The sequence below is a fragment of the Stegostoma tigrinum genome, chromosome 3 (assembly GCF_030684315.1).
Source record: "Stegostoma tigrinum isolate sSteTig4 chromosome 3, sSteTig4.hap1, whole genome shotgun sequence".
NCBI classification, from domain to species: domain Eukaryota; kingdom Metazoa; phylum Chordata; class Chondrichthyes; order Orectolobiformes; family Stegostomatidae; genus Stegostoma; species Stegostoma tigrinum.
The window spans coordinates 79,817,824-79,844,177 of NC_081356.1; the positions used below are offsets into that span (position 1 = coordinate 79,817,824).

The following is a 26,354-nucleotide window of genomic DNA, read 5'->3' on the forward strand; positions in this document are numbered from 1 at the left end:
GATGCTACTCGTGTGAATTCAGGAAAGGTAGAGGCAGGCTGCTTGATTGCTTGCTGTGATCCATAACATGCCTCTGGTCAGCACCCTCTGTATTCTGGACTGCATGCTGGTCTGTTCAAGACTGCACCTATGGGTCAGAGGGTGGTGGGTGGGGAGTAGAAGCTGAGAAGTAGGGGCAGTAAGAGAAGAGTCTCCTTTCTTATTGTTTTCTATCACAGCCTATTTGCACTTCCTGCTAGCCAAGAGTAGAAGTGCACTTAGAGGCACAACAGTGTAGCATTCTGCTGTCAAGTTGTTCTGTAAACTTACCAGGGTGTGCAGGATACTGGTGTAAACCAGCACACTTTCAGTGACCTACTGTTTCTGATTCTCCAGGAGATTGACAAATCTTAAAACAGAGACGGTAATCAGTACAAATGCTTGAGACAACATGACACATATATTAGATTTGGATTCTTTCATAATTTCCACGTTAGTATGTATGGTCTCTGGGAATACTACAGAAGTACACACATCTCCTGTTGTTCCACAAGTACCCCTTTTTTGATGATGACTCAGGCATGGCATGTGTCCAGCTGAGCAGAACTTTGAATGTTCTCTGTCCTCCAACAGGCACTCTCCACTGCTTTATCTCTGTTCCAGCTTCTGCCCCTGCTCACATGTACTGTGCTCCTTAAGATGTGCTACCCTACTTATCTGTGTTGGTGTACCCACAGAGGTATCTGTACCTGCAGTGGTGGAGCTCACACAGGAGTCATGTGCTGATGGTTCCTCTGAGAACTCACTGGCCTCCCCCTCTGTCAGGATCATCATTGCACCTGTGGGAGAGCAGAAATGGGAATTAAAACTTAAAATAATAGTAGTAATAACATAACTTATTTTCCCACTTATCTTTTCAACATCAGCAATTTGTGCACAATTCAATTTGCACTTTCATTCAAGTTATTAAAACATATTGTAAATAGTCGAGACCTATGATCCCTATGGCACCCCACCAGTTACATTTTGCCAACCTGAAAATGACCTACTTGTCTCAATTCTGTAACATTTCATACTAGTGCTGACAGAAGGAGAATCAGGGTTCCAAGTTAGCATTGTACAAATCACAAGAATAAGGACAGTGTATTGGTCTTATAATTTAACATGAGTAACAATGAAGCTTCAAGCAGCAATGTATCATTTAGTGCCATTACCAGGTTTCTGATGGATATCCCATCTCCCTATCAGTATCATGCCACCCTGCTGATCACTAATCCTTCCTCCACTGCAGTCAGTGTGGCCATTGCTGCAGTCCACCACTCATTCGCGACATCTCCTTGGAATTGTAGGCTCTCTTTTACAGTGAGAAAGGACAGAGTTATGAGTGTGAGAAGTGAACTTCTCTCTACGAATTGAAGTTGAACATTTGAGGAGGGCATATGCGAGGAATGTGTATGAGAGGACAGTAGGACAAGAGTAAATTTTAATGTTGTCTGTTGAAATGAAGATTTGAGGATGAAGTTGGTGTGTATGCCTTGCATATGCTAAGAAAATAAATCAGTCAGAGGAATGCCATGCTGGATAAGGTTAGTGGAATGAGACAGTAGAAGCTTTCAACTGAATGGTCTACACTACTCACCCTGCTAGGTGTGGCACCAGGCCCTGAGCACGACACTCTTACTGGTCACCACCTCTGCCATTTTTCTGTTCAGGGAAGCTGTGTGCCCACCTGCTGCTGGCATCTTGGAAGTTGACTTCTTCTCTGGTACTGACTGTGTGCATCATGACCTCCAAGGATGAGTTTGAGGAATGAGGCGACATGTGGAAGGGGGAGGGCATTTTTCCACAGCTTGACATCGCATATCAATCCTGCAGCTGTTTTCTTCTTCCCATAATTCAGAGTTCAAACAGTGAAAGATATAGGAAGATCGTGTGGGCACAATAAGTCCATCAAGAGATGGCTAGACTATTTTGGGTATGTCAAGATCAAGGTATTGTAGAATTAGCAACCAGTGGAGGTCAGTGATGATATAGCTGATGAGTGAAAAGAATATACTGAAGGGCAAGTCCTAGATTACTGGAGTTTCTGTAGGATGATGTTAAAAAGGACAATGAGATCATTAAACGTTCTCATGTTGTCAAAGGTTATCAAGCATTTTAGAGGCGGTGGGGTGAGCGGAGGACAGGTATAAACATGATTGTCAAAGCGAAAATGGGCTATGGCAATGGTGGATTGGGCATGGGGTTTGAAGTTCAGATCAGCTCAGAATTAAATAGGCACTAATATTGCTCATTAGCGGGGCCTACCCTGAGCAAACAACTAAGCAGTGAGGTGTATTTAGGGTCTAAATGTCAATATTACTGACCAGAGTTGAATGGGATAGCAGTGTTCTTGTCAATGATAAGTCAGACAGCACAGTCACAGTTGCAGATTTGAGGGTGGTGGCAGAGAAGTAGAGTTTAATACAGTAAACATGTAAATAGACACTAAACAATACTTAGAAATAGTGTTTCCATGAGACAGTATGCATATAAAGTAGCGTGCTGAAGGATAAACTACAGGCCATACAAAACGAAGTGTATAAAGTACTTGTTCATAAAGATAAAGTTAGTGTATAATGATATTGTTTTTAATAATTTATCCTTGGGAATGTAGGCGTTGCTAGGTGGGCAACATTTATTGACCAACCTAATTGCCCAGAGAGTGATTAAAAGTAAATCACATTGCTGTAGGCCTGGAGTCACATGTAGGGCAGAGCAGGCATTAGTGAACCAAACTGGTTTTTACAGCAATCAACAGTGATTACACGGTTGCAATTAAACTAGCGTTTTTGATCATCCCAGATTTTGACTGAACTCAAATTTCACTAACAGCAATGATGGGATTTGAGCCTGTGCCCCAAAAATATTACTAGACCAATGGCATAATCAGCTCCCTTTGGATTGCTGGAGCTATAAAGCAATGGTATGAAAGGTGCAAATGGAACCAGGTAAAGAAGCACAGTGGAGAAAGATTTGACAGTCATCTATAAATATTCTTGCAAAGTTGTTGAGGACAGAGAAGACATTAAAGGTGAAATTATCGCTGGTGGCTCATCCTCGCTTTTGTGAGAGGAATGGAAGCCAGGCTGAAAAGAACTGAGAGGTGATGTTCGAACACAACATTTTCTCCCAGTCTCTTCCAAGATGAATGTTTTGAAATAACTCTTAGTGCTGGATTTTCAAAGTTTGAAATAATGTAATTGACATTTTGAAGAGACTATTAATGGAGCTTGTTCTTCTAAGATGCCCCTACCTCCCCAATACATTTTGGGATTTAAAAACTTTGCTAGTTTCACAAATGTGCTTTGTTTCACTACCAAATCTCTGAATTAGATTTTCTGAAGTTTTATTTTAAATCTACGCAAAGCTCTGGCAGCCACAGAGTCTACAGCATGGAAACGGACCATTTGTCCAACTTGCACATGCCGACTGGGTTTCTCAAACTAAACTAGTCCCACTTGCCTGTGTTTGGCCAATATCCCTCTAAAGCTTTCCTATTCACATACCTGTCTTTTAGACGATGTGACAGTACCTGCATCTACCACTTCCTCTGGCAGTTCATTCCACACATGAACTACTCTCTGTGTGAATGTGTTGCCACAGGTCCCTTTTAAATCTTTCACTTCCATCTTAAAATTATGCCATCTGGTTTTGAACACCCCTATCCTACGGAAAAAACCTTTGCTATTCACCTTATCTACGCCCCTCATGATTTTATAAGTCTCTAAGGTCACCCCTCAAACTCCTATACTCGAGGGATAAATGTTCAGCCTATACAACATCTCCTTATAACTCAAAATATCCAGTTCTGGTAATACCCTTTTGAATCTTTTCTGTACCCTTTCCAATTTAATAATATCCTTCCTATAACAGTGTGACCACCTGAACTGCCAGTTATCTCTGGTGCTAAATTACCATCTGTCAAAGCAGAAAATATCCTTAAATGGCAAATAAGCAGAATTATCACATTCTTACCATCAAAATATGTAAATAGTGACCTCCTTCTTGGTTTTCGTCAAACAGCACATCATCCTGTCCAACGCTACAGAGGATTGAATAGTTTTCTTTCTAAAACACATAATTTCTTGGCACAGTAGATGTGTGACAGTGTGACAAGTTCATCCTTAAAACAAGTTAAAATTGCACAATTCAGAATTCAACAAACATTGGTTCTTAAATAGTTCTTCCTCTTTCAAGTGGCTTGCAGGATATGTTTCATATGTACCTGAAAGATTGTGAAGAATACAGACTTGAAAAAGAGAGTTCTCTCTAACAAGCACCGTGATCGCACAAACAGATGTTCTCTACTTGAAAAGCATAGGTTTTTAGAAAAATCAATCTAGTTTTCCAGTTCAGAGATATTATTACACACCTATGAAGCAGGTAGAACATAGACTTGGGCCTCTTGGTCCAGAGGTAGGAGCACGACCGCAGTGCCACAAGAGAGCCTATTTTTACTTAAATGACTCCCAACTCCTTCTTCACAATTAGTTAATAGTCTCAACTGTGTCACAGAAGGCAAGAACAGATTAAAGACCATGGCACTTCTCCACGTCACCTCGATTGCTTAAATACAGGTGACTTTTGAACCTGGGAACAGGATGCTCACATGCTCAACAGAGATGGCACATGAGTCTCAAGGAAAATTTTAAAAGGGCATTGATACTCGAGGACAAAAAGTAATTAAGTAGCATTTGAGATTGCATTCAAATCTGCATGTATTAGTATTTAGGCCAGATATATTCCAAGCAAAACATATGGGTGTTACTACCTTACGTCTCACTTCCAGTCATTATTCGTTATACAGTCATAGAGTCATAGCGATGTACAGCATGGAAACAGACCCTTTGGTACAACTCGTCCATGCTGAGCAGATATCCTAAGTTAATCTAGTCCTATTTGCCAGCATTTGGCCCACATTCTCTTTAAACCATTCCTATTCATTTACCCATTCAATGACATTTAAAAAAGTTGCAATTGAACCAGACTCCACCACTTCCTCTGGTAGCTCATTCCAGACGTCGCACTGCAAAACATAACTTTACTTCTTTGAGATTCTTTAATTAAATAGAAACCCTCAAATCTATCAGGCATACCTAGTCCAAGATCCACAGCATAGACTGTTTGAAGTATCCAATAATCACTTGTGATTTGTGCCACAGAATTACATCAATGCCTGAAATTATTTGGTCTTAATTTCATTTCTTAAAACAATGGATTGTGGAATTAATGCACAACCATGGGCTTACAGTATTGCTGATCAGAATTTTCTTTGTTATTGTTAGATATGTGTCCTCAATTAAGCTAAACGTGGAATATTACTGTACAACGCTATGACTGTATTCTTTTGACCCACTTGTCAAACTGCTACTCATGCACGTACCAAAGGAGGAGTCTGTCTGTATTTCCAAAAGCTGTGCATTTTTATGTCTTTGTTCACTACAAACACAAGCTTACTCTATCCCCTTCCTAATCCAATGCCCACTCTACCCCTGGGAAAAGGGTACACCTCTGGAACAGGTAGGATTTGAATGCTAGCCTTCTAGCTCAGAGGCAGAAACACTAATGTGTCAGACAGACTTCGAGCACATGATCCTCCTTTTATACTTTCTAAGTAAGCTGTTCAAAGATGTAATTACATACCTCCCCAGCAAATGGGATTTAAACCCAGATCTCCTTGCTCAGAGGTAGGTGTAGGCAATGGCCTAGTAGCATTATCGCTAGATCACTAATCCAGAAATTTAGCTGATGTTTGGGGGACCCAAGCTGGAATTCCATCATGGCAGATGGTGGAATTTGAATTCATTTTTAAAAATCTGGAATTAAGAATCTACTGATGACCATGAAACCATTGTTGATCGTCGGCTAAACCCATCTGATTCACTAATGCCGTTCAGGTGAGGAAATTTGCTATCCTCGTCTGGTCTGGTCTATATGTGACTTCAGACCCACAGCAATGTGGCTGACTTTCAATTGCCTTTTGAAACAGCATTGCAAGCCATTCAATTGTACTGATTGCTACAAAGTCTCAAAGGAATTGGACCAGATAGATCACTTGGCAAAAACCTAGGCACCAAAACAGCCCTGTCAACCCTTCAAAGTCCTCCTTACTAATTCCTAGGGGCTACTGCCAAAATTGGGAGAGCTGTCTCACAGACAAGTCAAGGAACATACTCATGGTATCATACCTTATAGACAATATCCCAGACCCCACCATCACCATTTCTGGATATGTCCTGTCCCACAGGTAGGACAGACCCAGCACAGGGGGCAGGACAGTGGTATACAGTCAGGAGGGAGTTGCCCTGGGAGTCCTTGACATTGACTCCAGAACGCATTAAGTCTTGTGGCTTCAGGTTAAACATGGGCAAGGAAACTTCCTGCTGATTACCACATACCATCCTCCCTCAGTTGATGAATTGGTACATTGTGGATGGCAAGGGCACAGTACAAAATGTACTCTGGATGGGGGATTTCAATGCCCACAACCAAGCTCAGCAGCAGTGCTATAGGTCGAGTTGGTTTTATCCTAAAAGTCAGAGCTGCTAGGCTGGGTCTGTGGCTCGTGGTGAGGGAACCAACAAGAGGCAAAAACATACTTGACCTCATCCTTACCAATCTACCAGCTGCAGATCAATGTGTCCATGACAGTATCAGTAACAGTGACCACTGCACAGTCCTTACGGAGACAAAGTCCTGCCATTACACCGAGAATAACCTCCGTGTTGTGTGACAGTATCACCATACTAAACAGGACAGACTTTGAACAGATCTAGCAACTCACGACTGGGCATCCATGAGGCAATGTGGGCCATCAACAGCAGCAGAACTGCACTCCAGCATAATCTGTAACCTCATTGCCCACATTGCCCCCAGTCAACCACTACCATCAAGATAGGGGATCAACCCTGAATCAACTGAGTGCAGGAGGGCATGCCAGGAGCAGTACCAGACAAACCTGAAGATGAGGAGTCAACCTGGTGAAACCACTAAACAGGGTTACTGGCATGCCAAACAAGCAGCGAGTGATAGACAGAGCTAAACAATCCCATAATCAACAGATCAGATTTAAGCTCTGCAGTCCTGTCACATCCATTCATGAATGGTGGTGGTCAATGAAAGAGCACATTTTTTTTATTTTTCTAATCAATTTGTTCAGAAATGATATTACACACTTCTGGAGCGAGTGGGACTCCCAGTCCAGGGGTAGGGACACTACCACTGTTCCCCAAGAGGGCCCTGAAAGAGTGCCTATCACCATATCAACATCTTGACTGTAGTCACCTGCTGAGGAACGTGTGCTTGCTGTGAACAATCCAGCAAAAACATCTCGCCTGCAAACAGAAAGCATCTTACCCTCCCTTCTGTGTGTGCAGAAATAAGAGGAAATCTCTAGCAGCTAGCTATTCTCCCTCACCTTTCTCGCATGATGTGTTGTCTTTGCAAATCCCCTGTTCAAATGAAATGTGGTAATGCACTTTCAAAAACACTGACAGGGCGAATCCTTAACCAGTAAATCAAAGACTGAGAATCAGTGTACGTACAAGCTTGTGTCATTGACAAAGAGTCAGAAGGAATCACATGGAACCAAAGAGAACAACTCTTCAATCTCTAATCTGGACAGTATTTTCCAGACTGGCTTTTTTTCCCCCTCTTCTATATCCATAGTGTTTGTGTCGCATTTTGTCTCTTTATAGGTCTGTTTGAATGTGTATGGGTGTTTTAAAAGGGTGTAGAGTTTAAGTTATAGAGTTACAAACTGGCAATTGATATTTCTTTTTGGACTTTGGTTTATACAATTTCCTCGGATTAAGTAGTTACCTGTAAATGAAGACAGCTCAGGGATGCATATTATTTTAACCTGAACTAGACAGCTAGGAAGAATTGGACGATTTTGAGGAACTGTGTATTTGTTTGATAATGCACTATGCCCAGAGAGTTATGACACTATTATCAGGGGCCAGTTTAGCTCAGTTAGCTAGACGGTTAGGTTGTGAAGTAGTGTGATGCGAACAGGTGGGGTCAATTCCTGTATCAGGTGCGCAGGTACATAAAAGCAGGACAAATACAATCCAACCAATTATTGACACATCAGTCAACTTTCAATAATCAGTAAAGTGATGGAAGGTGTCACCAACAGTGTTATCAAGCAGCACCTGCTCAGCAATAACCTGCTCAGTGACACCCAGTTTGAGTTCCGCTTGGGCCACCCGTCTCCTGACCTCATTAAGGTTTTGGTTCAAACATGGACAAACAGCTGAATTCTAGAGGTGAGGCAAGAATGACGGCCCTCGATTTCAAGGCAGCATTCGACTGGGTGTGACATCAAGCAGCCCTAGCAAAAATGGAATAATGGGTCGAGGGGGCAAACTCTCCAGTAGATGAAGTCATACCTAGCATATAGGACGATGGTTGTGGTTGCTGGCTGTCAGTCATCTCAGTTCCACAACATGTCTGCAGGAGTTCCTCAGGGTAGTGTCCTAAGCACAACCGTCTTCAGCTGCTTCATCAATGACCTTCCTTCCTTCCCAAGGTCAGAAGTGGGGATGTTTGCTGATGATTACACAATGTTCAACACCATTCATGGCTCTTCAGATACTGAAGTAGTCCATGTTCAAATGCAACAAGATGTAAACAATGTCCAGGCTTGGGGTGACAAGTAACAAATAACATTCATAGCACACAAATGCCATGTTATGACCATCACCAGTAGGAGGCAATCTAACTACTGCCCCTTCAATGGTGTTACCATCACTGAATCCCCCACCATTAATATCCTAGGGGTTACTATTGACCAGGAACTCAACTGGACTCACTGCATAAACACAGTGGCTACAGCTGGTCAGAGGCTAGCAATACTGTGGCGAGTATCTCACTTCCTGCCTCCCCAAAACCTGTCCACCATCTACAATGCACAAGTCAGGAGTGTGATGGAACACTCCCCACTTGCCTGATTGGGAGCAGCTCCAACAACACTCAAGGAGCTTGATACCATTCAGGACAAAGCAGCCCACATGATTGGCAAAATATCCACAAGCAACCACTCCCTCCTTCACTGGCGCCAGAGCAGCAGTGTGTACAATCTAGAAGATGCACTGCAGAAATTTAAAGACCTTCAGACAGTACCTTTCAAATCCACAACCACTTCCATCTAGAGGACATGGGCCTCATATAGATGGGAACTCCTCTACCTGGAAGTTCCCCTCCAAGCCACTTATCCTGATTTGGAAATATATTGCCATTCCTTCACTGTTGTTGGGTCAAAATCCAGGAATTCCCTGCCTAATGACATTGTAGGTCAACTCACATGAAGTAAATTGTAGTGGCTCAAGAACGCAGCTCACCACCATCTTTTGAAGGGCAACTAGGGATGGGCAATAAATGCTGGCCCAGCCAGTGATGACAATATCCAACAAATGAATGAATAAAAAGTACCTCTGCACTCGACCTAGCCAATACTAGCTCTTGAATTAGAAGAAAATATGCTCATTTTTTAAAATAAACAACCTGTTCAAAGATGTTATCACACATTTGTAGAGCAGTTGGGACTTAAACCCAAGCATCTCAGTGGAGGGGTGAGGTCACTGCCACTTTACCACAAGACGGCCCCCAAACAAATGCTGAAATGGAAAGAAACTGTTTATTAAAACAGCCCATGTTCTAATGAGAATAAGCTGCTCCCTATCAACTCGAGAATGTCTCTGAGCAGAATCTTTTACAATATTGTCACCACTTACCAAATCCTTTGCATTAAGTGAGACCTCATCCCACCAGGGGGAGACAAAGTCATAGTCACAGTTCAGGATCCTCTTGTACATGTATTGATCTCCTCTCTCATCATAGAATGGTTCAAAGCCACACAGTCTGACAAGAAAACAAAAAATTGTCAAAGGACAGTTGTCCTGCGTGTTGCTAAGCTATTAGAATAAAAACAGCATAGAATCTTAGAATGTTTGCAGTTTCCTTTAATTTGCTGGTATTTTGCATCATGGCGTTTGCATCAGACGTTGCTACAGTACTAAATTCCTGCTGCTGAAGTACATAAATTAATCTTTCAATTAAATCGTTATATTCAACTAATAGAACAGATGATGTCATGGAATAATAAAATGTTCAATGTTACTTTTGCAGATTCTTACAATATGTAGGTGATGACTCCCACTGACCACATGTCAACTTCTGGTCCATAGGCACAGCCTCGTAAAATTTCAGGGGCTAGATGAAAATAACAAATTAAAGTGAGGCTTACAAAAGGCAAGCAAACACCCAGCGTAATACCAAAACAATCCTATTTAGCAAATTTTTGTATAAAAATGCAATGCAAAATTTTGGGAACAATAAGCAAATTCCCATCCAAATTATATACTTTCTAACATGGATGTATATAGCTGCTGTTTCTTTGTCACCGGTCAGAGTTCTGCAATTTTCCCAAAAATTTTCGACTCAAAGATTTTAGAGTAGATATGTAGCTCGGGTTGTGGATGTTGTGGTTGGTTGGCTCGCTGAGCTGGTTTGTGGTTTTTCCACAGATATTTCAATAGCCTGTTGGGTAACATCACAAGTGCAGCATCCAATGAAGCGTTGTTGTGTTTTCCCGCCTGTTATTTGAACTCTGGTGTCGGTCGGGCTGGATTGCCTCACTTCCGGTTTTCCTTCACCGTGGGGTGTTAATGGGGTTGAGCTCTATATGTTTGTTGATGGCTTTCTTAGCAGACTACCAGGCTTCTAGGAATTCCCGTGCTTGTCTCTGCTTTGTTTGTCCCAGGATCTTGGTGTTGTCCCAGTCGAATCGGTGGTTCTCCTTATCCATGTGGATAGAGATGAGTGAGTATTGATCGTGACATTTTGCAACCAAATGACATTCGTGTATCCTTGTGGTTAATTTCCTTCCCGTTTGTCACAGTCTCTGCAGGAAATCTTGTATATGACATTGATCTTGACCACTGTGGGCAGTGGGTCTTTGGTTCTGGTGAGCAGTTGTCGTCGGGTTGATGTGCACAATGTCATACATAAGGAAATTAACAACACGGGCACACAAACATCAGTGTTGGCCAGGATATTTCCCTTCCCTAGATGCCCTTGAGAAGATGGTGGTGAGCTGCGTTCTTGAACTGTTGCAATTCATGTGCTGAAGGTAGACTCACAATGCCCTCAGGTAGGGAATTTCAGGATTTTGACCCAGTGAAACTGAAGGACGGTGATATATTTCCAAGTCAGGATTTTGCGTGGCTTGGAGGGGAAATTGGAGGGTGGTATTCCCATGCATCTGGTGCCTTTGTCCTTTAGACGGTAGTCATTAAGTCACACAGCACAGAAACAGTGCCTTCAGTCCAACCTGTCCATACCAATCAGGTTTCCCAAACTCAATACTTCTGCATTCGGCCCATGTTCCTCTAAACTTTTCTCATTCATGTATCTGTCCAATTGTCTTTAAATGTTATGTCTGTACTCATCTCTACCGCTTCCTATGGCAGCTCGTTCCATGTATGCACCACTCCGTGTGTGAAAAAGCTGACCCTAGAGTCCTTTTTAAATCTTTCTACTCTCATCTTAAACCTAATTTAAACCCTCTAGATTTGGACACTGCCCCCTCAGGAAAAGAACTTGGCTTTTCACCTTATCTATGCTCCTCATAATGTTATAAACGTCTATAAGGTCACCCCCTAGCTTCCTATGCTCCAGGGAAAAAATACTCTCAGCCGATCCACCACTCCTTAGAACTCGAACCTGATAATATCCTTGTAAATCTTTTTTGCTCCCTGTTCCAGGACAACCAGAATTGTATGCAGTACTCGAAATGTGGCCTTACCAATGTCGTGTACAGCCATAACGCAATGTTCCAACTCCTGGACTCAATGTTCTGACCAGTGAAGGCAAGTGTACCGAACACCTTCTTCTCCAATGTCTACCTGTGGTGCCATTTTCAAAAAACTATTATCTGCATCCCTAGATCTCTCTGTTCAACATTCCCCAGGGCTCTACCATCAACTGTGTAAGTCCTGCCCTGGTTTGTCATACTGAAACACAATACCTCTCATTATCTAATTTAAATGCCAATGGCCATTCCTTGGCCGTGTTGATCAAGACCTTGTTGTACTCTTAGCTGACCTTCTTCACTGTCCACTATACCACCAATTTTGTGTCATCTGCAAACTTACTAACTATGCCTCCTATATTCTCATCCAAACCATTTATATAAATGGTAAACAAGTGGACCCACTGATCATAGGCCTCCAGACTGAACAACAACCCATTACCACCACCCTCTGCCTCCTACCATCAAGCCAATTTTGCATCCAATCTAGCTCTCCCTGTAAGCCATGTGATATAACCCTACTAACCAACCTACCATGTGGAACCTTGTCAAAGGCCTTGTTAAAGTCCATGTAGACAAAGTCTACTACTCTGCCTTCATCTATTGTCTTGGTCACATTGTCAGAAAACTAAATCAAGTTTGAGAGACTCAATTTCCCAAGCACAAAGCCTTGCTGACCACCCCTAATCAGTCCTTGCTTTTCCAAATGCATGTAGATCTGTCTCTCAGAATTCCCTCCAACAACCTACCCATGTTAAAGATTTTTTTGAGAAGATTTGCCGCTCAAGTTGTGGATGAGGTTGTTGACTTGCTCGCCGAGCCAGTGTGTTTGATTGCAGACCTTTCGTCACCATGCTGGGTAACATCATCAGTGAGGCTCCGCTGAAGAGGTAGTGTTCTGTCCCACTTGTTATTTATATGCTCAGTTTGCCAACCACCCCAAGCCAACCAAGGCATGTAAATATCAAGTAGGTCAGAACACCAACCTACCCACTAGGTTCCCTGGTCTCTAGTTCCCAGGCTTTTCCTTGCAGTCCTCCTTAAATAAGGACACAATATTAGCCACCCTCCAGTTTTCGGGCACTTTATTCTTGGCTGTTGATGATACAAATATCCCTGTTAGGACACCAAAATGTCCTGGTATACACTTGATCAGATCATGGAGATTTATCCACCTTTATATGTTTTAAGACCTCCAGGTCCTTCCTCTTCTGTAATGCGGTCTCTTTTCAAAAACACAATATTTATTTTCCTGGGTTCCCTAGTTCCATACGATTTTCTCTATGATAAAGCTGAAACAGAATATTCATTTAGATCCTCAGTCATGTCATGTGGGTCCACACTCGGATAGCTTCCTTGATCTTTAAGGGGCCCTATTCTCTCCCTAGTTACTCTTTGCCCTTAATATCCTCATAGAATCTCTTTGGATATCCTTAACATCATCTGCCAAAGCTCTCTCATGTCCTCTTTGTATTCTCTTGGTTGCCCTCTTAAGTGTACTCCTACACCCATTATACTCCTCAAGGGATTCACTTGATCCCAACTGTCTATATCACACATATGCCTCCTTCTTTTTCTTGACTACAGCCTCATTATCTCTAGTCATCCAGTGTTCCCTACTCCTGCCAGCCTTGCCCTTCACAGGAGCAGGAACATGCTGTACTTGAAATCTCACTTTTGAAAGCCTTCCACTTTACCTGTGAACAGCCTCCACCAGTCAACTTTTGAAAGTTCCTGTCTAATATCATCAAAATTGGCTTATTTCCCAAGAGGAGATTGAGCTATGCCCCTTCTCTAGTAGGGCTATCTATGTTGAGAAAGTTTTCTTGAATACACTTAACAAATTCCTGCCATCCAAGCCCTTAACATTATGGCAGCCCCAGTCTATGTTTGGAAAGATAAAATCTCCTACTATTACAACCTTATTATTCTTACAGCCATCTGAGATGTCTCTACATAATTGCTCCTCAATTTCCTGCTGACTAATGGGGGGGGGGGGGGGTGGTTCCATAATTAATCCTATCAAAGTGATCACACCTTTCTTATTTCTAATTTCCAACCATATCGCTTCACTAGATGATTCCCCCAGGAATATCCTCTCTAAGTACTACCGTGATGTTTTCCCTAATCCAAAACACTACTCCCCCTCCTCTCTTGCTCCCCTTCTACCCTTCCTATAGCACATACATCCCGGAACATTGAGCTACTCCTCCTGTCCTTCCTTAAGTCATATTTCTGTAATAGCTACAATATCACATTCCCACATTCCCACTATTGCACTCAGTTCATCTGCCTTACTTGTCAGGCTTCTTGCATTGAAATAAACGCATCTTATTTTATCAGTCTTCACTTGTCCTCTGTTGTGCTCTTGCCTGCCTTGTCCATTTATCTCACAGTCTTTAACTTCTGTACCAGCTTCAACCTTCTCTCTTGCCTCACTCTGTCTTAGAGTTCCAGCCCCTGGCCAGAGCAGTTCTCCACCAGGATTTAGGTTCCCCTCCAGTTCTGGTGCAACCTGTCCCTCTTGTAGAGGTCACTTCCGCCCCAGAAGAGATTCCAATGATGCAAAAATCCGCAGCCCTGCACACACCCCCCACCCCCTCAGCCACGCATTCCACTGTCCTATCCTCCTATTCATACTCACACTAGCAGATGGCATCAGGGGTAATTCAGAGATTACTATCCTCGAGGTGCTGCTTTTTATCGTTCTGCCTAACTCTCTACATTCACTCTGCAGGACCTCATCCCTTTTTCTATCAAAGTCATTGGTACCAATCTGTATAACAATCTCTGACCACTCATGCTCCCCTTTGCAAATCTGCTGCAAACACTCCAAAATGCCCTTGGCCCTAGTACCAGAGAGGCAACACATCATCCTGAAGTGTTTTTATGTTAAGAAATGCAGTGCATCTTACAGCTACTGCTACAGAGCATCAGCTGTGGAGGGAGTGGATGCTTGTGAATTTAGTGCCAATCATGCAGGCTATTTTGTCCTGGATGGCATCAAGCTTCTTGAATATTGTTAGAGCTGTACTCAGGCAAGTGGAAGAGTCAGGAGGGGAGTTACTTGAGACCGGATTCCTAGCCTCTGGCCTGCTCTTGTAGCCACAGTATTTATATGACTAGCTTCAGTTTCTGGGATACATAAACAGCTTTTGGAAGTTACCACAGTATCCTGGTGTTCCACATATAGTCTTCATGGTCACTTGATCTTCTGTAATTTTGGAAAGTCCAAAGTCAGCTGAAAAAAAGGGAAAAAGACTGACTATTTTATCTTCCTTATCAATTTTTTTTCCTCTGGAAAGATTAAAGATGAACTTTATGAAATTGTTTCCAAAAAGAGTTCTGAATGTTAAGTGTCTGGGGCATTCAATTATTAAGGCCTTTCCTTCCTATAGCTGCAGTAATGGGATGAGTTCAAGCATGGGTTGATACATACATCTGTCAAACAACTGTTCATTGAGATTTGTCAGTTTTCCTTAGAAATACATTTAAAAAAACTAACTCAGTTCAGCTCTTTTAATATATAAATAGCCTTTGTACAATGGCACAGTGTCTAGGATAAACTTGGAAATTAACATGTATGTGTTAAATTTAAACAAATAATGGACTTGAATAATTAAACATTAGTCTGTTTGAATTGCAAAGTCCAAAGTGGGCAGTAATTGGGATCTGGGTACAATTCAAATCAATAATGTAATCAAGGTGTTCAGCAGACACAACGAAGTTCCAGAGAACTGGGTGATTTTTTTACCTGTTACCTCAACCCAAGATTTTACAATACCAAAGTAATTGATAATAGGTTACCTGTAATCTTTTACTTTAAGTAATTTTATTTTAATCATAACATTTTATTTAGACTTGTTAAATCATGTTTAACAGCAGTCATCAATAAAGCTGCAGAGGGTTGAAACTGCAATAAATTACATTCAAAGCTAAATTCACATAATATTGGTGATCTGCCAGCATGTGTCATTCCTACACAGGTAGATTATCTGATTGATGAATTCAATTCCTCTACAATTGATAAAGAGCTAAGAGGAATAGGACTTATGAATCACCCTTCATGGAGAGCCTAGACCATACATTTGTGCTGGAATGTCTTTGGGAAGGGAATACACTTCAGAGGTGGGCACTGCAGGAGATCTGGAAAGCCTTATCTCCCCTTCCAACTCCAGTTTGACTTATCTCATGCTCTCTTTCTCTTTTCGTAACATAGATATTTCTATGATGCTGAGTACAAGAGTTGGCAGGTCAAGTTACAGTTGTATAAGACCTTGGTTTGGCCACATTTAGAGTACTGCGTACAGTTCTGGGTCACCACGTTACCAGAAGGATGTGGATTATTTGGAGAGGGTACAGCGGACGTTCACCAGGATGTTGCCTGGTATGGAGGGCGCTAGCTATGAAGAAAGGTTGAGTAGATTAGGATTATTTTCATTAGAAAGACGGATATTGAGGGGAGACCTGATTGAGGTCTACAAAATCATGACGGGCATAGACAAGGTGGATAGCAAGAAGCTTTTTCCGAGAGTGGGGGACTCAATTACTAGGGGTCATGATTTCAAAGTGAGAGGAGGAAAGTTTATGGGAGATATGTGTGGAAAGTTCTTTATGCAGAGGCTGGTGGGTGCCTGGAACGCATTGCCAGCGGAGGTGGTAGATGTAGACACGATAGTGTCTTTTAAGATGTATCTGGACAGGTACATGGATGGGCAGGGAGCAAAGGGATACAGGCCCTTAGAAAATAGATGACAGGTCTAGACAGAGGATCTTGATCAGCACAGGCTTGGAGGGCCGAAGGGCCTGCTCCTGTGCTGTAATTTTCTTTGTTCTTAAAAGTCCAAAACATCAAAGTCACATTTGATCGGATTAGATTCAGGCACGAATTAAACAATAAATGGTAGAACCCTTAGGAGCACTGACATACAGAGGGATATTGGCGTATAGGTCCACACATCTCTGAGAGTGGCAAAACAGGTGGATAAGGTGATCAAGAAGGCATACAGCATGCTTGCCTTCATTGGCTGGGACAATTTAAAAGTTGTCAAGTTAAGTTACAGCTGTATAAAACTTTAGTTAGGCCACATTTGGAATACTGCATGCAGTTATGGTCACCACACTACCAGAAGGACGTGAATGCTTTGAAGAGGTTGCAGTGAAAGTTTACCAGGATCTTGCCTGATCTGGAGGGTTTTAGTTATGAGGAGAGGCTAGATAAACTCGAATTGTTGTCACTAGAAAGATGGAGGCTGAGGGGCAACCTGATAAGAGGGGAGAAGTGTGGGGAAAATTTTTCACACAATAGGTAGTGGGTGCCTGGAATGTACTGGTAGTCAAAGTGAAGGAAGCAGGCACATTAGCAAAGTTTAAGGCATATCTTGATAAACTCACGAATAGGAGGTGAACAGAAGAATAAAAACCATGAATGGGCAATGAGTAGCGAGTCTAAATCAGGCTTGGTGGGCTGAAGAGCCTTTTCCTGTGCTGTATTTTATTTCTGTACAAACATCCTCATTCCTTAACAATAGCAGAGCCCAGCACATCAACGTAAAAAATGAGTTTCAGCCAATTCATATCATATAAAATAATGAAGACACTAGATGCAGTAAAGGCTCTGGGACTTGACAATAATCTGGTTATAGCACTGAAAACTTACGGAACTAGCTACATGCCTGGTGAGTTGTTCCTGCTCAATGACAATACCAGCATCTACCCACAAACCTGGGAAATTGCCTCAGTGTGTACTGTCCTCAAAAAGGACAAATTTGATCTGGTCAATTTTCAGCTCATTAGTCTATTCGCAGTCATCAACAGGGTTTTGTTGATGTCATTGATAGTGCTGTAATGTCGCACTTACTGAGCAATAACCTGCTCAACAAATGTTGGTTCAGTTCTGTCAGCTTCAGATTTCATTACAACCTTGGTCTAAATATAGAGAAAACAGCTGAATTCAAGAGGAGACGTGAGGATGAGTTCCATTGTCATCAAGGCAGTATTCATCCAACTGCGGCCTCAAAGAGCTAATGGGAATTACATAGGAGTCATATCTTGCAGAAAAGAAAGCTAATCATCTCCGTCTGATGCCACCGGTGAGGACTTCCTCAAAATAGTGTTCTGGATCCAACCATCTTCAGCTGGTTCAATGATTTTTACTCCATTATAAGGTCAGAAGTAGGGAATGGTTGCTGATGATTGCATTGTTTCAACATCAATCATGTCGTCTCGAATATTGAAGTTGTCCACAGCCACATGCAACAAGGCTTGGACAATGTTCATGTTGGACTGCAAAGTGCCAAATTCACGCCACTCAAGTGCTCGATCATGAACAATTACAACAAGACCTAATCTAACCATCTCCCACTGTTAACATTCTCGAGTTTGCCATTGACCAGAAAGTAAAGTGGGCCAGACTATAAACAAAAGGTCAGTCTTGCAATTCTGTGGGGCATAACTTACTTTTTGTTATCTTAATGGCTGTTCACCATTTACTAGCAATGTAATGAAATGCTTTTCTCCATTTGTCTGAATAGTTGCAGCTAATGGAATTTATCTGAAGAAGCAGACACACCTGCAAAAGTCCTGTGTGGGGTTCAGGAATAGCAGCAGCAAGGTTAAAAGAAGCAGTGAGAGGAGACAGATCCCAGAAACAGACAGACCAGTGCCAGAACTCTTGTGGAACTTAGAAAATGTGGCAGTGAAGTTAAGAAGAGAAGCAAGTGCAGAAGAGTCCCAAAAACAGACAGACAGGGTCGATGCTGTATGGCATTCAGGAGAAGTGGCAGTGAGGTCAAATGGAACATTGAGCATAGACAGATCCCAGAAAAAGGCAGTTAAAACAAGTCAACAAAATCCAAGCGTGAAACCACAAGACAGCAGGTAGGTAATTGGTGGGTATTTGTCTTGTTTTGTGTAACTGAATATTGATTTGAGACCCTGAGTTCAACTTGAAAACTTTATGCAGCTAGTTAACATTTTAAAACTTAAAACTAAATTTCTTCATTTGATAGTGTTAAGAGGTTCTGATGGCTTGTTTGACACAAACAAGGATGAGATTTTCCTAGTCTATACTTTCTGCTTTCTAATTGCTGGGTTAAATGTTGCACTTGAACCAGAATTGAGATACACTTGCCACACTTCTCCTATTTGGGTAAATACAAAAGAAATTTGTTGATCATTTCTGATACGATTGTAACAGACTCTACTAATTTATGTTTTTCTAAAGAAAATTCAACTAACACCCACTTTAAAACATTTGTTAAGTGATTAAATATTACACATTTTTCATATTTTTGAACTGAATGTGGAGTGTTCTTTCAATGTATTTAAATTGGCAACCACATTATACGATAGTACTTTTCTGTACTTAATAGCTTAGTAATTTTCGTTGCAAAAAGGAAAAGCAGCAAGACAATTTTTGACCAAAAATGTCATTTGGCTTTTAGGGTTTCATGCAATTGTAGAGTGTGATAACTATGTAAACAACTCACCTATTTTTAACAATGCATCTGGAGAGGGAGAAGCATAGAGAAGATTTTCAGGTTTGAGATCACGATGAACGATTCCATTTTCATGCAGATACTAAACAAGAAAGAAAGGAATACACAAGAAAATGAGTACAGTTACTAACAGCTTAGACATGACTCTCCATTACTACCATGAGGACTACAATGGTGTGGTTTCATATTTGATTGTAACTCCCGAGCAACTATTAAACTAACCTCATACTTCCTTTATATACTCCCAAGTATACCTCCCCAGACCACTTACACCCCCAAGCCCTATTTGACAACCTCACTCTTCCCCTGGAACGCAACACCCCTTCTCTGCTTTGGACCCCAGAGTCCTCTTCATCTACTCCAGACCTGTTGCTCCTTCATACATTCCATGCATACTCCCCTTACCCTGCTCTACACCTGTCCTCTTGACCCACTCCACACAGTCTTTCTGTGTTGCACAAAAAGAAATTGCAGCTTTTTAAAAAATTCTTGAATGGGACACAGGCATCATTGAAAAGGCCAGCATTTATTGCTGTTCCCAAACACCCTTGAACTGAATGGTCATTTTGGAGGTACATGCATGTAGGTGAGGATAGCAGATTTCCTTCCCTGAAGGGCATTAGTGAACCATATCAGTTTTCACAACAACTATAAGCTAAATGGTCACCATTAGGTTACCTTTTAATTACAGATTTTATTGAATTCAAATATTATCATCTACCATGTTAGGACTTGAGCCCATGTCCCGAGAACATTATCCTGAATAACTGGCCCAGTGACATTACCATTGCACTACAGTCTTCCCTAAAATAGAGGGGACTATCTTTGCCATGAAATAAACAGTGAACAGATGAAGAGAAGGAACATGAGGTGGAAGAGGAGGAACTGAAAACGGGGAGACAAGTAACTCTCTGTTTGGGCTGTATCTGAAGAAAATGTCCAAATATGAGACGAGTAACCTCCAGCTCAATTTCCTATTTGCTAATTGTTACATGCCTTACCTTCCCTCTGTCACTAGCCATCATATTGTCTGCTTGGCTACAATATAGAACTATAATCCACCGCAAAATAAGTATTCCAAAACACATTTATTAATGAAATCTTACTCTTTGTAAACATATGTCAACTTTGAATATTTCCTTAATGCTTGTCTTTGGCTGTCGTAGTGATCCTACTTAGTACTATGGCTATTCCATGGTTGGTAGAAGGTTTCTGGAGGTGATGGAGGATAAGCTTTGAAGGTTAAGCAGTTGTGTGGCAGGAAGGCCTGACAGCAGACTGCACCACTACAGCATGACAGACAACAGGGGCACTGGTGGAGAGGTGAAGGTGGGGGAATGAGTATCGTCTCTATGAAAGAGGACTGCAGCCTGGAACCAATGCCATTCACCCAAAGTGGTGCTTCATCAGTCCTGCAATTTGTAGGAAGACAACAGGCTACAGTACGAGTGGAAATTCTTGTCTGTCCAATGATTTGTTATTGACTACACTTTGGAGATACCTTAATAGTGTACCTTTTACAGAAGCATACAATCAGACAACAGCTTCCCAATTTTTATGTTTAACTGCAGACATTGGGGCTCCAGTTGTTGCTGTCAGTTTCATTTGACAGTTTTACCATCACTACCACCACAAAATGCTGATCATTACATGCATTAGTGTTTGACAGCTTTAACATCGTCACTATGATCATCACCATACTTTATTTTCCAATTAGACAAAAAATTCAATCTCTATGATTTTTGGTGTTTCAGATTCAGATTCAGCCTTTCACATCTGAGAATTTGACAAAGTACGAAACAATTCAAACTGAACATCTCGTGAGCTAACCAAGACAATGCAAAAGTAGAACTGACTATTTGACAAGCCGGTTTGTCTTTAAAGCAGAATTTTTGAGTTCAATCGTTTGAACATGTTGCTTCTTTAACCAGAAATCAATGGTCACATAGGAAGAAATGTGATGCCATTATTTCAGATGAAACTAATTTTTACATCAGTTGCACCTCCAGAGAGAGATCAATCAGATTGCACTCCATAATCTGTCAAGTTGTCCCCAGAAAATCAATACTCTTGAGATTGCAAGCCTAATTAATGCCAAGCATTCCACTAGTGTATTACATGGGTTGATTAGAAAACCAACTCATAAGTATTAGACTAGCACAGAGTCAAAAAGAAACATTTTGCAAAAATACACATTAAAATTATACATATTAATATAAAATACACAGGGATTTTCATTACCTCAGATATGTACAGGAATTAATGACTTTAACCAATAAACTAGCTATAAGACTGACACCGTCTACTTCCTAAAGTCTATTTCAATGTTACACGAGGCTGAAAGGCAAAGGTATGACTGGATGATCACCAATAGATCCTTCACCTATCAGGGCAACAGGCTATCACTGCAAAAACAGCAATCTGCCTGACCTTGACAGGAATGCTGTCAATCCTATAAAATTCTTCAACTGTCTACAGCAAGTTAATCATTTCTAGAGAACCGTGTTATCAACAGTGATAGTCCCAGTGATAATTAATATAAAGCAATAAGAAGTCAATGTGAAATAATTTAAGAAACAATTTGAAGGCTTGACAGAAGGTTTGAAAGTTTTTCATGGCTGCCAAATGGCCCGCAGTCCCCTGGCTGAGTTACATGTTTATTTGTGGCTTGCAATTCAGAAGAGAGTGTGAAAGGCAGAATTGAGTTATGCGAATGATGGGCTGAGTTTACCAGAAATCAGCTAAATTTCATTTTTGGTGCGTTTCCTGAAGCTTTTCTCTCTGCAAGCCAGAGATGTTTTTCTCACAGTATCATCCCAAATTCACCTCATTAACAATGCACCATGCCCCCGTGGCGTCCTGCTTATTCTATTCTCCCACTTGTTGAAGGTGCAAATTCTTGCTACAGCCAGCATATCTCGGAATTCCTGGAACCAGTGCCATCTTTGAACCCCAGCACTGACTGCCCAGAGGTGGTCTTCAGCACACACACAGTGCGACAGCAACCACAAACCAATACTTGTCAGGGCACAGAAGTAGCATGGCTGACAGGTTCTCACAGATCCCACTGCATATTTTGACATACATAACTGTTTAAGCATCAGTCCATTTAGCTTACCTGTCCTTAGCCACATCTCATCTTACATCCCTAAGTCAGCGCTATTTTTTTCTAACCAACTCCTAGTGTAACCCAGCAGTTTTTCTTTGATCAATGTGAAACCATCTCACACAGGAAAACCTTTAAAAAGTTTCAAAGCAGTCATTTTTATTCACCAACAGCAAAAACAAATGGAAAAAAAACAGAAGCTTCTCAGAACAGAAACAACTTGCTTGCCTTTCATACAGCAATAATTTTACAGTTGATGAATGATCACTCCTCAGAGCTCTCATCCGCTGGAAGTGGGTGACAACGAAGTCCTATCTGGCTTGTAAAACCTGACGTTGCTGCATCTATTATGCATAATATTATGTCCCTCCTACTTCAATCGCTGTTTGTCATCATTATTCCCCTCAGAACCTCTTTGCCCTGTCAATATAATGTATGTATAATATATTACATCCTGGGCCTGTAATAAATCAGCTATGTTGCAAAGCCTAGTGCCTAGGCTGCAGTACTAATCTCGTCATGAGATGGACCAATGTGATCTGGCATAAATGGCATCAGTAATAGTCTTGATACATTTGTGAGTGGATGACTGAAAGATGTCTGACAGGCTCCAATGGCTCCTTAGAAGAAGTCTGTTGCATATAGATATTTAATGCAGTTTTCAGCTTGACAGCCACTGGGATAGAATGGCCACTCCTTCACATCACAGTCCCATTCCAGCAGCTGGTACAGTTCTCTGTCAATGTTCCAGAAAATCTTCAGTGTGAGATAACCCTCTGCCTCACTTATCAGGTGGAAATGGCATTGATGAAAATAGACTCTGGCTCTTCTGCACCCCCTCAGAAAATCTTCAGTTGTGACCTCTTCATGTGGAGGCTGTTCAGCAGTCATTGGAAGATGCAGCTGCTCCTGGTCTTGGTAGCACATCTGTTCCACATCCATTTCCCTGTGTTTTGTTTCAGTGCAGCAACACCAATGATAAATCCATGCCACACATGGTTCATCAATAATCCATCAGACACACTTGTACTGAGTCTGTGGGGGAAGCATAAAAAGTACAGCAAGTGCTTAGTAATGTGAGCAGTCAGCTTTTGCATCACTCACAAATGAAGGTTTAACAAAGACCTCCATACAGAGGGACACACACAGGACTCTGATTCGGAGGGCCAGGGAATTCCTCTACATGGTGCTTTGACATAGAGACTTTAGTTTGATGAATGAAGCTCCAGTTAAGTCGCAAAGAAACAGCAGGAGTTTGTAAATGTTGCATGAATACTGATATCTTTTGTTCCTGGCTTCATGTTATCATGTTTTTTTTTCCCTTATTCGTTCATGGGATGAGGGCATTGCTGGCTAAGCGGCACTTACTTCCCATTCCTAATTGCCCAGTAGGTAGTTCAGAGTCAACCACGTCACTGTTGGATGGCAGTTTCCTTCCTTAAAGGACATTAATGAAGCAGGTGGGTTTTTCCAACAATTGACAATGGATTCACAGTCATCATTGAACTATTAATTCCAAATTTTTAAAAAAAATTTATTGAATTCCAATTCCACAATGTACCATGGTGGTATTCAAACCCAGGTCCCCAGAACACTATCTGATCTCTGGATTAACAATCCAGTGACAATACCACTAGGCCATCGCTTCCCCTGAAGAATACTTAACAATTGTTGAGAGGAATCATTTTTCAGCTCTTGTACAGCCTATCAGGTTTGCTAGCTTTGCACAAATGCCCCTTCAACTGGAAATGGTAAAAGACAAGATTAATTCTGAACAACATTTGCTCTCCACACAGTCGGACACTGCATACATTTCACAATCACATGCTCTGACCACAGATTATAACATGTTCTCTGCAAATGTATCATTAATGTAACTGCCCCTTGAAGAGGCTCCCATCACTCAGAAATAAATTGCGTTTGTTGGGACAGAAAAAAAAAACATTGATTTTGCCCACATGATGTCGTCCAGTCATTTTCCATTTGCAGTTTGCATTCAGGAGTCTAGTGAATTTGGCAATGTAGTATGCACTTGCCAGAGTGAGTCACAGGGTCAGCCTGGGAATCAAGGGGCCTCTGTGAACCTCCATATCCTTATCTTCCTGATACTCCTGCTCAGGTAGTGCTGAGCTGCTTATTAACAAGCCAAAATCTTTGGGGTGGTAAGGGCACCAATTGTAGGAAGGGAGTTCGAGGCTGCTGGCCCAATAAAAGGCTGGAAATGGAAATATCGTTCCAAATCACAATGGTGTGTGGCATGGAAATGAACTTATAGGTGTCAATATTCCCTCATTTCTGCTGCTCTTCTTCTTTGAAAAGTGGATTTGTAAGATATTGTCTAAGAAGCATCATTATTGAATTACTATCGTGTATCTTGTATATGATACGTACTGCTGCCACTGTGCACTGGTGATGGTGGAAGTGAGTGCTGAGGGCAGTGAATGGGGTGTCAATCAAATTAGCTGCTTTATGACTTGGATGAGGGGATTGAAGGATGGGTCAGCAAGTTTGCAGACGACACGAAGGTTGGAGGTGTCATTGACAGTATAGAGGGCTGTTGTAGGCTGCAGCGGGACATTGACAGGATGCAGAGATGGGCTGAGAGGTGGCAGATGGAGTTCAACCTGGATAAATGCGAGGTGATGCATTTTGGAAGGTTGAATTTGAAAGCTGAGTACAGGATTAAGGATAGGATTCTTGGCAGTGTGGAGGAACAGAGGGATCTTGGTGTGCAGATATATAGATCCCTTAAAATGGCCACCCAAGTGGACAGGGTTGTTAAGAAAGCGTATGGTGTTTTGGCTTTCATTAACAGGGGGATTGAGTTTAAGAGTAGTGAGATCTTGTTGCAGCTCTATAAAACTTTGGTTAGACCGCACTTGGAATACTGCGTCCAGTTCTGGTCGCCCTATTATAGGAAAGATGTGGATGCTTTGGAGAGGGTTCAGAGGAGGTTTACCAGGATGCTACCTGGACTGGGGGGCTTATCTTATGAAGAGAGGTTGACTGAGCTCGGACTCTTTTCATTGGAGAAAAGGAGGAAGAGAGGGGACCTAACTGAGGTATACAAGATAATGAGAGGCATAGATAGAGTTGATAGCCAGAGACTATTTCCCAGGGCAGAAAAGGCTAACACGAGGGGTCATAGTTTTAAGCTGGTTGGAGGAAAGTATAGAGGGGATGTCAGAGGCTGGTTCTTTACACAGAGAGTTGTGAGAGCATGGAATGCGTTGCCAGCAGTTGTGGAAGCAAGGTCATTGAGGACATTTAAGAGACTGCTGGACATGTATATGGTCACAGAAATTTGTGGGTGCATACATGAGGATCAATGGTCGGCACAACATCGTGGGCTGAAGGGCCTGTTCTGTGCTGTACTGTTCTATGTTCTACGTTCTGGACAGTGTTGAGTCACTTGAGTGTTGTTGGGACAGTCATACCCAGGGTGTTCACAGTGGGGAGAATTCAGTAATGGTAATATCATTGAAAGTCAAGAGATGATGGTTAGATACTCACCATTACCTGGTACTTGCATGGCATGTGTTACTTGCTATTTCTGAGTCCAAGCCCGTATGATGTCCAGGTCTTGTTGCAATATGGGCCTAGAGTGCTTCAATACCTGAATGGTTCTGAACACTGTGCAATTATCAGTGAAGATCCCTTCTCGTGACCTTATGAAGCAGCTGAAGTTAACTGGGCTTTGGACAGTATTCTGGGGAACTTTTCCAGTGAAGTCCTAGGATTGAGATGATTGACTTCCAGCAACAAACATCTATAGTCATTTGTACCATGTATGACTCTAACCAGCAGAATGTTTTCCTCCAAATTCCCACTGAATCCAGTTTTGCTAGGGTCCCCCAATGTTGCAATTGGTTGAATGCTGTCTTGATGTTGTGGACAGTCACTCACATTTCAC

At 41.8% G+C, this 26,354-nt stretch overlaps 1 protein-coding gene across 3 annotated transcripts in view; it reads right to left on the reverse strand.

Moving 5' to 3' along the window:
• Positions 1-26,354, reverse strand: part of LOC125451335 (calcium/calmodulin-dependent protein kinase type IV-like) — a 105,414-nt gene that overhangs the window by 6,082 nt on the left and 72,978 nt on the right. For all 3 annotated transcript variants that reach the window (XM_048528352.2, XM_048528354.2, XM_048528353.2), the window contains 4 exons: positions 19,327-19,417; positions 15,003-15,077; positions 10,161-10,236; positions 9,759-9,885 (listed from right to left, as the gene is read on the reverse strand). In XM_048528352.2, the coding sequence (XP_048384309.1) occupies positions 9,759-9,885; positions 10,161-10,236; positions 15,003-15,077; positions 19,327-19,417 (369 nt within the window). The remainder of the gene's footprint in view (positions 1-9,758; positions 9,886-10,160; positions 10,237-15,002; positions 15,078-19,326; positions 19,418-26,354) is intronic.